The sequence below is a fragment of the Lagenorhynchus albirostris genome, chromosome 10 (assembly GCF_949774975.1).
Source record: "Lagenorhynchus albirostris chromosome 10, mLagAlb1.1, whole genome shotgun sequence".
NCBI classification, from domain to species: Eukaryota; Metazoa; Chordata; class Mammalia; order Artiodactyla; family Delphinidae; genus Lagenorhynchus; species Lagenorhynchus albirostris.
The window spans coordinates 21,754,341-21,767,555 of NC_083104.1; the positions used below are offsets into that span (position 1 = coordinate 21,754,341).

The 13,215-nt window shown below is 41.9% G+C and overlaps 1 protein-coding gene across 1 annotated transcript in view; it reads left to right on the forward strand.

Moving 5' to 3' along the window:
- TAFA4 (TAFA chemokine like family member 4) overlaps positions 1–3,427 on the forward strand; it is a 132,785-nt gene extending 129,358 nt beyond the window's left edge. The window contains exon 5 of the mRNA XM_060163755.1: positions 3,256–3,427. Coding sequence (XP_060019738.1) covers positions 3,256–3,427 — 172 coding nt within the window. The remainder of the gene's footprint in view (positions 1–3,255) is intronic.
- The last annotated feature ends 9,788 nt before the right edge of the window (positions 3,428–13,215 follow it).

Below are 13,215 nucleotides of genomic sequence, written 5' to 3' on the forward strand. Positions count from 1 at the left end.
TGTTTAGAGCAGTAATTCTCAATGAGGGGCAAGTCTGCCCTCAAGGGGACATTTGGCAACATCTCAGGACACTTTTAGCTGTCACACGTCGGGGAGGGGGCTTGCCAAGGGCACCTTGTGGGGGTGGGGGCCAGGCACGCTGCTCCACATCCTAAAATGCACAGCGCGGTGCCCACAACAAAGGCTTATACAGCCCCATGTGGCAGTGGTGCTGAGGTTGAGAAACTGTGCTTTCTAGGACAGGGTCGTTTTCTTGAGTAGCTGTGTGTAAGCATCCTACCTGATTCTTACTTCCTTTTGTTCTTCAAAGTTTCTATTACGTGTCCAGTTGTTTTGTTTCCAATATTTCGTACTGGAAAACCTAGAGGTAGGAGGTAAGAAATTAAACAACAGGCTTTCTCTTCAAAACCTCCCTCACCCTCAACATCTAAGATGACCAACGTCCTTCGAGTATCTTCCTCACGGGACTCAATCGATACCTTTTTCCTCTGTCTCTTGGACTACTGTGACGGGTCATCCTCTCTACCACAATGTTAAATTACCTAATGGTATCAGTGGCTACAGGAAACTCATCATGGCAACTTGTTCAAAACAAACTATTTTGAGCCTCATTACAGGATGTTTATGGACGGGGCTTAAAAAAACCCATACTTTGAAGACAGTGTTCTCAGGGTGATTCTGACGAGCATGCAGGATGCCGGGATCCCTAGTTTTCCGAGCGCCCCACCTGCTCTCTGTTCTTGCCTTTAACTGGCCTATACTCTGCTTTCTGTGCCACCAGGGTAAAGTCCCTGCCCAGGTTCCTCCTAGTTAGAGACCACCGATGGATCCCCCTTGGTAACTGGCAGAAACTATAAAGTATAAGCATCTTGGGATGGGTTTTCACGGCCGCTCACCAAATAGGCCATGTACTTCCATACCCCATGGCCTTCCTCTTCATCTCCTCCCACTTCTAAAATTTTACTTGTCTTTCAAGGTCTAGCCGAGAGGACTCCTTTATCCTGAACTCTTATCTTCTCTGATCCCGAGAGCCAGAGCCGGAACCCCTCAGGGCACCCAGTCACATGAGACTGGAGCTAACAGCCACACGATGGCAACTGTTTATCCACCAAAATAACAACAAACCTTCCACATACAATCAGCACAACAAGTATTTTAAAAGAAACTAAATCGGAGAGCAGCAGCGGCTTATCCTCCGACCTTCAGGGCGGAGAGGCTCCAAAACAAACTGGGCGTGGGGAATGAGCTTCCTCTCGAATAAGATGCCTTTGAGAATTCCATCCTAGGTGTAGACTGATAGTTGGCTGGCTATAAACATGGCTGGGTTTTCAATAGATGCATGAAAGAAAGATCCAGAAAGAGCTAACATGACAAGAGCCACCATTTCCTGAGCCCTAACCTCATGGGCTTTTCATTGCCTTTGCACTACAACCGAAGGGGGCCGGTGTTACTGTTCTCCACTTAGCAGATGAAGAACCTTAGGCGGAGAGAGAGCCCCTCCCAGCTCAGAAAATGACCAGCTTTGTCATCTGGTTGCTCAGGCCAAAGACCTTGGAGTTGTCCTTGCTTCTTCTTTCTCTACACCCTTTGTCACGAACCCTGCCGCCTTCCTCTTTTATCACTTCAGCCAAAGGGATCCCTTTAAGTGGATAGCCTGGCCCTGCCTCCCTTGTCTCACCTCTCTGCCTCAGTCGGAAAAAGGCCAAAGTCCTTGCACTGGCCCTTGCATTTACCTCTCGCCGGAAACTTCTTCCCCCAGAGAGTCAGGGCTCGCTCCTTTCCATCAAGTACCTCCATAAATACCTCCTTCCCTGACAACCCTCTATGAAACACTAGCCTTCTGCCCTCCCTGCCCCAGTGATGGGCTCCAGAGTATTGCTTTACTTTCCTCCATAGCTCGTATCCCCTGTTGACATACTATTTACCTATTTGTCCGGCCCTTTTCCTCTACGGTAGGAATCGGCAAGCGATGTCTTGCAAACCAGATGCAGCCTTTAGCTCACAGGCCATTAACAACAACAACAACAACAAACAGGGAAGAAGGAGCTTTACGTTTTAAATGGTTGGGAAAAAAAGCAAAAGGAATATATTTTATAACACATGAGAATTACATGAAATCCCATTTTCGACAACCATAAGTAAAGTATTATTGGGATAAAGCAATGCCCATTAATTTATGTATTGTCTCTGGCTGCTTTTGCGGTATAAAGGCAGAGCTGAGAAGTTGTGATAGTGACTATGTGGCCCGCAACATGGAAAATATTTTATGGTTTGGTCTTTTAGAGAAAAAGTATACCAATCCCTATTCTAAGTTCTATGAGGACAGGGCTTCTAACTAAGTTCTACGAGGACAGGGTTTTTCATTTCGTTTGCTCTATAGTATTCCCCAGCACAAACAAAAGAGCAATTATAGTGAAGAATACATAAATCAAGGCCGTCTTTCAGTTAAAACATATCTGAGGTTTGAAAAAATACCTGATTGGGTCTAAAGCCCAGGCATGACGACTGTGTGATCAAATAATATAATTTACTTTAAAAGTATTTGGATGGTGTAGACATGTTAAAGTATTATGTTTTTATTTATGTATTCCCAGCTGATGTATTGATGATCTAACCTGTACAGTTTCTTACATGATGAAATCAAACTATAGAAACCGCAGGCCTGTTTCCTTAGATCCTAAGCCATAATGAGCCTGGGTGCTTAAAAATGGAAGAAACAACACCCTTTTTAATGGATGTATGTTTCCAGTAAATACAGTAGTTTAATAAAAATAACCTATTTTTGAAAACGAAAGTTAACGTAAGTCTTAAAAGAGAACGAACAAAGGCAACGTTCTGATCCTGACGTACACTGATTTAACTCAGCATTCGTTTGGACATATTTTAGCCCCATTAACAAAGCATGCTTAGCATGCATGAGTTAACTTGATGGGCAATGAACGTACCTAATCTGATGGGATTTTTTTATAACGCAACAAGATACAGAGCTAGGGTGCTAATACCATGTTGTGGAAGGCTTTGGGTGTGTTTTTCTTTGCAACCTCAAAGCAAGACATGTAAAGAAGAATTTGATTTGAGCAGGTGATTTGGCAAAGTTGGTTACTGATAAAGATGCCCACTATTAAATTCGATGCATGTGACACAGACAGGGATGTATGGGTCTGGTAACAGGCAGGGTTATCTTTGGTGGGTATGGGGTGTCAAATGCTAACTTGTAAAATTCATTTTAGGTCACACGGTAGCAGAGAGAGAGAGGTGTGCTTCAACCCTGGAGGAGCGACAGAATGCAGCGCTCTCTTGTTTGGACTGTCCAGAGTCCTGGACTCTTTGCAGGAAATCGTCTTGGATTTCACCCACATCACATTTGCATATCTGTGCTCTGAAGGGTGGCATTTGCTTAACTGTCCCAGCCTTCTCTGCTTCCTGATTTTATTCCAGTGAATTATACCTATGGGCTGCCGCACACACAACTGACATCCTATCTGGATTACTAAGGAACATACCTCCAAGAAACTCTGGAGGAACAAACTAGAGGTTTCAGAATGGACCACCTCTGAAGGAATACCGGGTCTTCAGTTTCTTTCTACATTTACACAGGAGCACGGACCTGTTTCCGAGGATCCTCATTCTCTTCCCCTCTTGAACTCTACTTTAACGCAAGGGCTGAAGGAAGTCCGAAAGGGGTCCAAATGACAAAACGTTTTGGCAGAACATTTTGGCATATATAGATTAAGGAACTCTGATTAACTGGTGATGAAAATTTATGTTATAAACCTGGAAGAACAGAAGGACTTATACCGGGGTTCTTGTGTGTGCAGTTGTAGTATTGCTTTTGACGATCTAAAATCTTTGCATTAGAGGTTCTGCTGGCAGGTTAGCAGAAATCAAATGCTCCCATTTTAACTTCTGTGCGCCGTTTTACCGAGTACTAAGGAAGGGTATCGATTGCAATATTTTATAACCAAAGCTCTATCATGACATATCCACAACAGGAAGAAAACCTGTTGGGATTTTTATGGCTGCAGTGTAGTCAGGTAAATCATTGAAAATAAATATAAAACAGTTCCTGTTTAGATGAAGGGTGGTTTCTTCGATCCAGTTTATGGCAATTATATTACCATATTTTGTTAACTCCAAAAGCCTTTGAATGCAGAATTTTTAGACTGTGATTTATTCCCAGCTCCTTCCCTACTTATGTGTTACTCATCTTCTTTCTTTAAATGTAAGTAAAACCTGAGTCATTCTTTTCTTGGTTTAATGATCTTGCAGCAGACGTGTCTCCACATACTCGCAGATGCTCTCATGCAGAAACATATTACAGATGAAAAGTGACCCAGATGTTAAATGCATAATGTTATTAAAGCACATACCACTATAATAATATGGCATACATTTTATATACTAAGAAACGCCAAAAACATACTTTTTGCACTGGTGATTATCCCTGTCCTTTCACAGTTACGGGGGAAAATAATGCTATCATATTGTTTGTAGCAGTAACAATTACGTCTATTTGATTTTATTCTTGCAGAAGGAATGGGATGAGGTGATAGCTATTTGTTTGCTACATTTTTTTGAATTTGACTGACTAGACGCTTACCAGAATTGTTAGTTAGTAAGTAAAAAATTCATGTTAGTAAGTAAAAAATTCGTTTTACTCATGGTGTATGGCGTATATACGTTTTGGGGATTATTTTATGCCTTAAGACATGGTGTTAACATTCTTAGGCTTGCAAATTTTTATTATAAATGTGAAAAACAACTTTACACAAGGTTTCATGTTGGATGTTTACTATATGGCAAACTTGGCATTTATATATAGATTACTACTTAGTTTCTTCTCCCAAACCTATCTAGCAGTAAGGAGAATTTAAAATGTAGGAAGATTTTATTAAGTTGAGGCACATTCATGATGTTCTACGTGTATTCCGCTGCCTTTAGTGTATAAGACCTTCCACTGTAAGAGAGCGAGTTTAAAAATAAGAGATTTCATGGCACATGAAATAATGTCTTAGTTTTTCAGCCACCCATCTGATCTTGTGCTCCAAATAAGATCAAGTGAAAATGACACTGATTCACCTTGAGGTTCGTTTCTAAGATATAAACTACTACCAGGGAATAAACAGTCCACTTGGGAAAATGGAAGGTATCAAAGCTGCCATTTCATCCATTATTGCTTCCAAGTGTTCTTTTTACCTAGTTCGCAAGTTAGCCCTGAAATGGGGCTTTCTTTGAGAAGCATTTTAGTGTCATCATTCCTTTTCTTTTCCTGTAGGGGAGTAGATAGGAGACTTTCCTGTATTTTTACGAAATTTAAAGCAAAGATACCAGAGGAGGATATCAGTCATGTCAGGCTCAGGCCCTCTGATTGTGGCACATGTGGTCTCAATACCCGAGAGACATTCAATTCTTATATCTCAGAACTTTCAGCTGCCCAGCTAGGCTGCGAACTCAGCCAGGGTCTCTCCAAAGGAACCGGCAACCTCCTTGATTTTAGAGCACTCTCTCAGGTTCCGATCTGCTGCTCTAAAACATATATACCCTTTTAGCACACGCCCTTGGAAAATTGGAACTCTGTTCACACTTTAAATTCGACAGCACTTAATAAACCTTCCCAAGACCCCTCGGAGTTGTTGGCGAAATTGTCCACCCTTATACACACAAATGTATATATCTGACCCTTTGTGTACTATGCTATTGAATTTCCACTTGAGTTTAAAAGAATAACTATTCTTTTTTATTTATTAAAAGAAGACTATTGGAAACCCATGGCTAACATCATTCCCAGCAGTGAAAAACTGAAAGCATTCCCTCTAAGATCAGGAAAAAGGCAAGGATGTCCACTGTCACCACTTTTATTCAACACAGTTTTGGAAGTCCTTCTTTGTCAGAGAAGAAAAAAATACAAGGAATCCAAATCGGAAAAGAAGTAGTAAAACTGTCACTGTTTGCAGATGACATGATACTAAACATAGAGAATCCTGAAGATGCTACCAGAAAACTACTAAGGCTCATCAATGAATTCAGTAAAGTTGCAGAATACAAAATTAATACACAGAAATCTGTTGCATTTCTGTACACTGACAACGAAAGATAAGAAAGAGAAATTCAAGAAACAATCTGATTTACCATCGCATCAAAAAGAATAAAATACCTAGGAATAAACCTACCTAAGGAGACAAGAGACCTCTACTCTGAAAGTTATAAGACACTGATGAAAGAAATTGGAGATGACACAAACAGATGGAAGGATATTCCATGTTCTTGGAGTGGAAAAATCAATACTGTGAAAATGACTATAGTACTCAGAGCGATTGACAGATTGAGTGCAATCCCTATCAAATTACCAATGGCATTTTTCAGAGAATTAGAACAAAAATTTTTCACAGGGCTCCCCTGGTGGCACAGTGGTTGAGAGTCTGCCTGCCAATGCAGGGGACAGGGGTTCATGCCCCGATCTGGGAGGATCCCACCGTGGAGCGGCTGGGCCCGTAAGCCGTGGCTGCTGGGCCTGCGCGTCCGGAGCCTGTGCTCCGCAACGGGAGAGGCCACAACAGTGAGAGGCCCGCGTACCGCAAAAAAAAAAAAAAAAAAAAATTTTTTTTTGCACAATTTGTGTGGAAACACAAAAGATCCCCAAAAGGCAAAGCAATCCTGAGAAAGAACAATGGAGCTGAAGGAATTGCACTCCTTGACTTCGGACTATACTACAAAGCTATAGTCATCAAAACAGTATGGTAACAGCACAAAAACAGAAATATAGATCAGTGGAACAGGATGAGAAATCCCAGAAATAAACTCATGCACCTATGGTCAAGTAATCCACAACAAAGGAGGCAAGAATATGCAATGGAGAAAAGACAGTCTCTTCAATAAGTGGTGCCGGGAAAACGGGACAGCTACATGTAAAAGAAATTAGAATATTCTCTACCACCATCCATAAAAGTAAATGGACCAAAGCTCTAAATGTAAGGCTAGACACTATAAAACTCTTAGAGGAAAACATAGATGGAACAGCCTTTGACATAAATTGCAGCAGTATCTTTTTTGATCCACCTCCTAGAGTAATGAAAATAAAAACAAACAAATGGGACCTAATTAAACTTAAAAGCTTTTGCACAGCAAAGGAAACCATAAACAAAACAAAAAGACAACCCACAGGATGGGAGAAAATATTTGCAAACATAGCGACCGACGACGACGGATTAATCTCCAAAATATACAAACAGCTCATGCAGCTCTATGTCAAAAAAAAAAAGAAAAATCAAAAAAGGGACTGAAGATCTAAACAGACATTTCTCCAGAGAAGACATACAGATGGCCAAAAAGCACATGAAAAGATGCTCAACATCACTAATTATCAGAGACATGCAAATCAAAACTACAATGAAGTATATCACCTCACACCAGTAAGGCTAGCCATCATCAAAAAGTCTACAAACAATAAATGCTGGCGAGGGTGTGGACAAAAGGGAACACTCTTGCACTGTTGGTGGGAATGTAAATTGATACAGCCACTATGGAGAACAGTAATGGAGGTTCCTTAAGAAACTGAAAATAGAACTACCATAGGACCCAGCAATCCCACTACTGGGCATATACCCTTAGAAAACCATAATTCAACAAGAGACATGTACCACAATGTTCACTGCAGCACTATTTACAATAGCCAGGACATGGAAGCAACCTAAGTGTCCATCGACAGAGGAATGGATAAAGAAGATATGGTACATACGTACAATGGGATATTAGTCATAAAAAAGAATGAAATACTGCCATTTGCAGAAACATGGAAGGACCTAGAGATGATGGTACTAAGTGAAGTAAGTCAGACCGAGAAAGACAAGTATCATACGATATCACTTATAGGTGGAATTTAAAAATTGATACCAAAGAACTAATTTGCAAAAGAGAATCAGACTCACAGGCTTAGAAAACAAACTTATGGTTACCAAAGGGGAAAGGTGGGAGGAGGGATAAATTAGGAGGTTGGGATTAACATATATGCACTAATATATACAAAATAGATAATCAAGAAGGACCTACTGTAGAGCACAGGGAACTCTACTCAACACTCTGTAATAACCTATATGGGAAAAGGTTCTGAAAAAGAACAGGTATCTGTACATACAGAATGGGATCATGTTGCTGCACACCATAAACACACACAACGTCATAAATCATCTGCAGTACCCACCCCCAAATTAATTTTAAAAAATTAAGACATGCCTACCCTATTCCCCTCAGGCCTCGAAAAACTGGGCGGCTGTCACATCCCTGGAGCCTGAGCAGGCTTGGGGTCTAAGGGCTGTCCTGGTTCTAAGGGAACTGGGGAGGATGCGCCAGCAAATGAGCCCCGCCCCCTTGGACCTGGAGTGCCTGCTTCCCTCTGGAGGGGACCACAATCTCCAGATCCAGATGGGCCCTCCTACAGCTAAAGCAAGCCCAGTGCACGCAAAGGATGGTGGAGCCTCTGGGTTGGATTAGCTTTGAAATGTCCCCAGGTCTCCATGTCTCCTGGTGGTGGGGTTCCCACCCTCAAGCCTCCTTCCTTAGAGTCGCCTCACCTGCACAAGACAGCACCTTTGCCGCAGCGGTTATGCAGGGTTGGGATTTTGCCCGGGGCAGGGTGGGTGGTGAAAGGCGAGGGGAAAGAAGTAATGAGACACAAGCCCTTGGGTGTGTGTGCTGGCACCTTCAGCTCTAAGTTACAACCCAGGAACGCGAAGGCTCTGGTTGCCTGAGTAACCAGAGTTGGGCATGAAGAAATGCTGCCGCCTTGTGGCCATTTTCCATAACAACAATTTCACACTTCAGAGTCACAAGGCCTGCAGGGCTGTAAGGGACAGCCTGCGCTCAAGAAATGCCCTGGGGTAGGTAATCCAAGAAGAATTCAAAACAGGGCTGACTTGCAAGAAGCCGATTTCAAGTGGTAAATTTTACTCCAACTATTTTTTTTAAAAAAGCACATGAAAAGATGCTCAACGTCACTAATTATTAGAGAAATGCAAACCAAAACTGCAAATCAGAATGGCCATCAGCAAAAAGTCTACAAATAATAAATGCTGGAGAGGGTGTGGAGAGAAGGGAACCCTCCTACACTGTAGGGGAAAATGTAAATTGGTACAGCCACTATGGAGTTTCCTTAAAAAACTAAAAATAGAGCTACCATTTGATCCAGCAATCCCACTCCTGGGTATATATCCGGAAAAAACCCATAATTCGAAAAGATACATGCACCCCAATGTTCACTGCGGCACTATTTACAATAGCTGAGACATGGAAGCAACCTAAACATCCATCAACGGAGGATAAAGAAGACGTGGTGCATATATACGATGGAATACTACTCAGCCACAAAAAAGAAGGAAATAATGTCATTTGCAGCGACATGGATGGACCTAGAGATTATCATACGAAGGGAATTAAGTCAGACAAAGACAAATATTATATGCTATCACTCATATGTGGAATCTAATTTTTTTACAAGTGATACAAATGAACTTACTTACAAAAGGGAAACAGACTTACAGATATCGGAAACAAACTTAGAGTTACCAAAGCGGAAACATGGGGCGGGGGGAGGGATAAAGCAGGAGCTTGGGATGAACACATACACCCTACTATACGTAAGATAGATAACCAACAGGGACCTACTGTATAGCACAGGGAACTCTACTCAGTATTCTGTAATAACCTGTATTGAGACAAGAATCTAAAAAAACAATGAATATATATATATGTATAACTGCATCACTTTGCTGTACACCTGAAACTAACAACATTGTAAGTCAACTCTACTCCAATAAAATTTTAAATAAAAACCAAAGAACAATTAAAAAATACTGTTGGCCTGGGATAAAATGATTAAAAAATTGAACTGCTCATTACTATGACTTAGACTGTAAGCAACTATAAGGTTCCATGTACCACCGTGTACACTGGCAGAACACCAGCCCTTCTCCACGTAAGATTTAGTTAGAGGCTGCGTCAGGGCAGATGCATCCCAGGTATATGTTCCACGGATTTTGAAGGTTTCCTGAAGATGCAGTGACGCTAAGCCCATATTCTTCCACGTCAATGCTATTGGGTGGAGGGGAGACGGCAGCCCCTTCGATGGGCATGCACAACCCACCCCCCGGTCTGATGCCATGACTACTTGGCCAGTCCCCCTCACTTGAATTTTGCTCATACTATGGAATTTTGTAAAGAATTTGTGGGTGCACAAGGTTGGGAATTGCCTCCTGTGGAAACAACCTCATCAAAATGCCTGTGTCATAGATAATTTCTCCAAGATTGGAAAATGTTTCTGCACAGAATTCCTAGTGATGGGCAATTAGGGACTCACTGACCAAGGATTAATCCACAGCTAGTCTGGTAACTGCCTTCACCATTTTGGGTCTCTCTGAAATAGGCAAAGCATTATTAAGAGGTGTACCTAAAGCCTGTGGGTTCTTCTATACTAGGCGTTGGCAAACGGCAGTCAAATCCAGCCTGCCCGGGTTTGTTAATAAAGGTGTGTTAGAACACAACCATGCCGTTCATTTGTGTAGAAGCTGGGGTTTTGCACTACAACAGCAGAGAAGACTAGTTGTGATAGAGCCCACGCGACCCACAAATTCTAAAATATTTAGTCTTTGCTCCTTTGCAGAGAAGTTGGCCAATCTATGTTCTATACAATGGAAGAACGTGATGTTATTGTATGAGTTCACAGGAACCTCGTAACAGAATGGCAAAGATTTGAGGCTCTGGAGACAGACAAATCGAAGGATAGATATGGGCTCTGCTACTCATCTTTCAAAGTTTTCTACTCCATCAACTGCAGTTCCTTCATAAAACAGGGATGTCAGGATAATGATATATACACCCCGCAAGAGTTTTTTGATAAGAATTTTCTATCAACAAACTCTTAGCGTGGTGGCGAGCAAATAATAGGTTCTTGATAAAGTTGTGCCTCTGGGATGAGTAATTCATAATCCAAGTAGTCACCTCACACAGAAAAGGAGAAGCAAGTCGCAGGCCCTGGGCTCAAAATGGGGGTGTAGGGTTTAAGTGGACGCCACTGACAGAAAATCGGGGCCAGATAAGACTAGACCTTAAAGCGTTCTCTCCCTGTTTTCAAGTCAGTAAAAACTGAGAAAGCAGAGCGAGGACAAACTCGGCAAACAACTCAAGGAACACTGCCTCCCCTTGACCTTGGCTGTCTATCTGGCAGAGAACTGAAGACGCTTATGCTTTCTGCATGGACATGTCAATGTCTTGAGTCTGCAGTACCTACCTGGTAGAAGTCAGAGCACCACTGCAAAGAAAGATGTACTACACGGGGATGCTGATTTGAATCTGCAACCCGAGGTGACAGATGTAGGACATACACGTGAACACCGTTCTTTCAGGTTCATCGTGTAAAAAACTCAAGCCCCATCCAGCAGCTACATGAAAGGAAACAATCATTTCAAGTTACAAAGTAATCTTGTAAACAGAAACTTGGAACAAAAGAGCCCCTTAAATAATTGATGAATAGTTACTGAAGCATATTGGACAGTCTTTGTAGTATTGATTCGGGGCTGTGAACAAAACAAGCTCATGCTTGAGATTTCTTCCTCTCCTCTTTGCTGCTATGAATATTCATAGCCTGCTTCCCTGTGAGGAATGTGCAGTGGTATTTCTTTTGTATTGTTCACCCGGACCTGGACCTCTGCTCTCTGTGGATAGGGTCTGTGACCTGTCCTTTAATGATCAGCTTTGATTTTCTTAATGAGGAATTATCACAATAGTTCAGGACACTGAATTATTAATTGAATAACTGTATTTAACAGCCAAGGAATGGAAGCAAGCCAATGAACTTGGGTCCTCTACTTGCAAATCTGAAATCCTACTCTCAGGAGTTCGGTCTGCATCTCTGAACCTGCCTGCCGTCTTTCTGAACTGCGTCTTCATCCTTGCTTTGTTACATCTATTAAGTTCAACATTGAGTGTTTTACAGCCCATTCACAGACGTCACAGAAAATTTAATCATGCCCTTACTATTTCAGCGTTGCAATAACTGAAAAGAAAACATAAAAAATAATTCATCCTGTCTCTCTTCACACACAAATCAATAGAGTGGACTGCTTAGGTCAGCTCAGTGGGGGCATGGGTTGAAATAGGAATCAGGACAATACTTTGGAACATTTAAATATTTGTGAGCTCCATATACCTGACAGAGGGCTGAAACGGATCCTTAGTGCCACAGTAAAGAAAGGGGAGTAAAACCACTACGTCTCAGCTGGAGAAGAAGTTCGTGACAACTCTTGAAACTGTCAGAGTCAGAAAAATTGGTATCTGATGCTGCCAAACGCTATTTCAATCACTGTCTTTTCTGATTCGCTACGAGAGCACAGATGAAGAGTGGGAATAGAGCAGGGGATCTTTAAAAGATGCTATGTCTGATATTCTCGAGGGAAGGGGACTTTGCCTGTGGCAGGTCAGTACAGATGGCTCTGATGTGGTGATGCAGGCCCTTGGGCTGTGGTCAGAGAGAGTGAAGTAGAAAGGGGTTTGCATGTGCTTTGGAGTGCTCTCATTTGACTAACCATTACATAGAAGACTGGTGTAGAAGGTCTTCCCATTTGTTACTCCATTCATCTTCCTGTGCTTTAAAGACAGCTGTGTCAGTTTCTCTTCTCCCTCCTGCCATTTCAGATGCAGAAAGGGGTCCAAAGGGGGAAGGGAAATCTCTTCAGGCTCAGAGTAGGACCTGGAAGGCAGATCTACTCAACAGGAAGAGATTTGTAGCAATTAATAGATTTGACTCCATACAAAGCAAAACTTTGTGCATGACCAAACCACATAGACCCAACTAAAAGTCAAAGTGGGAAAAGTATTTAGAGCTTGTATTGGCAGACAAATATTAATATCCTTGCAAAACTTTTACAAACTGCTAAGCAAAAGATGAGCACCTCAATCGAAAAGCAAACAAAAGGTGTAATAATTCACAAAAGAAGAAATACAGAAAGGCCAAGTGGTTTGCAATTTTTGATGAATACTTGAAATTGTACAGTCTTTCAAGTCAGTTTGGCCGATATTAAAAAGAAAGAATATCTAACAGGAGTTGCAGGGGTGTGATGTTACCCTGTACATATTGCATCAAGAGGCTTAGCAGTCAACCTTCCTGACTCAGGGTTTCTACTTGCAGGAACATAAGAAATTACGAGGCCAAGTGGCATGAACAAGAAT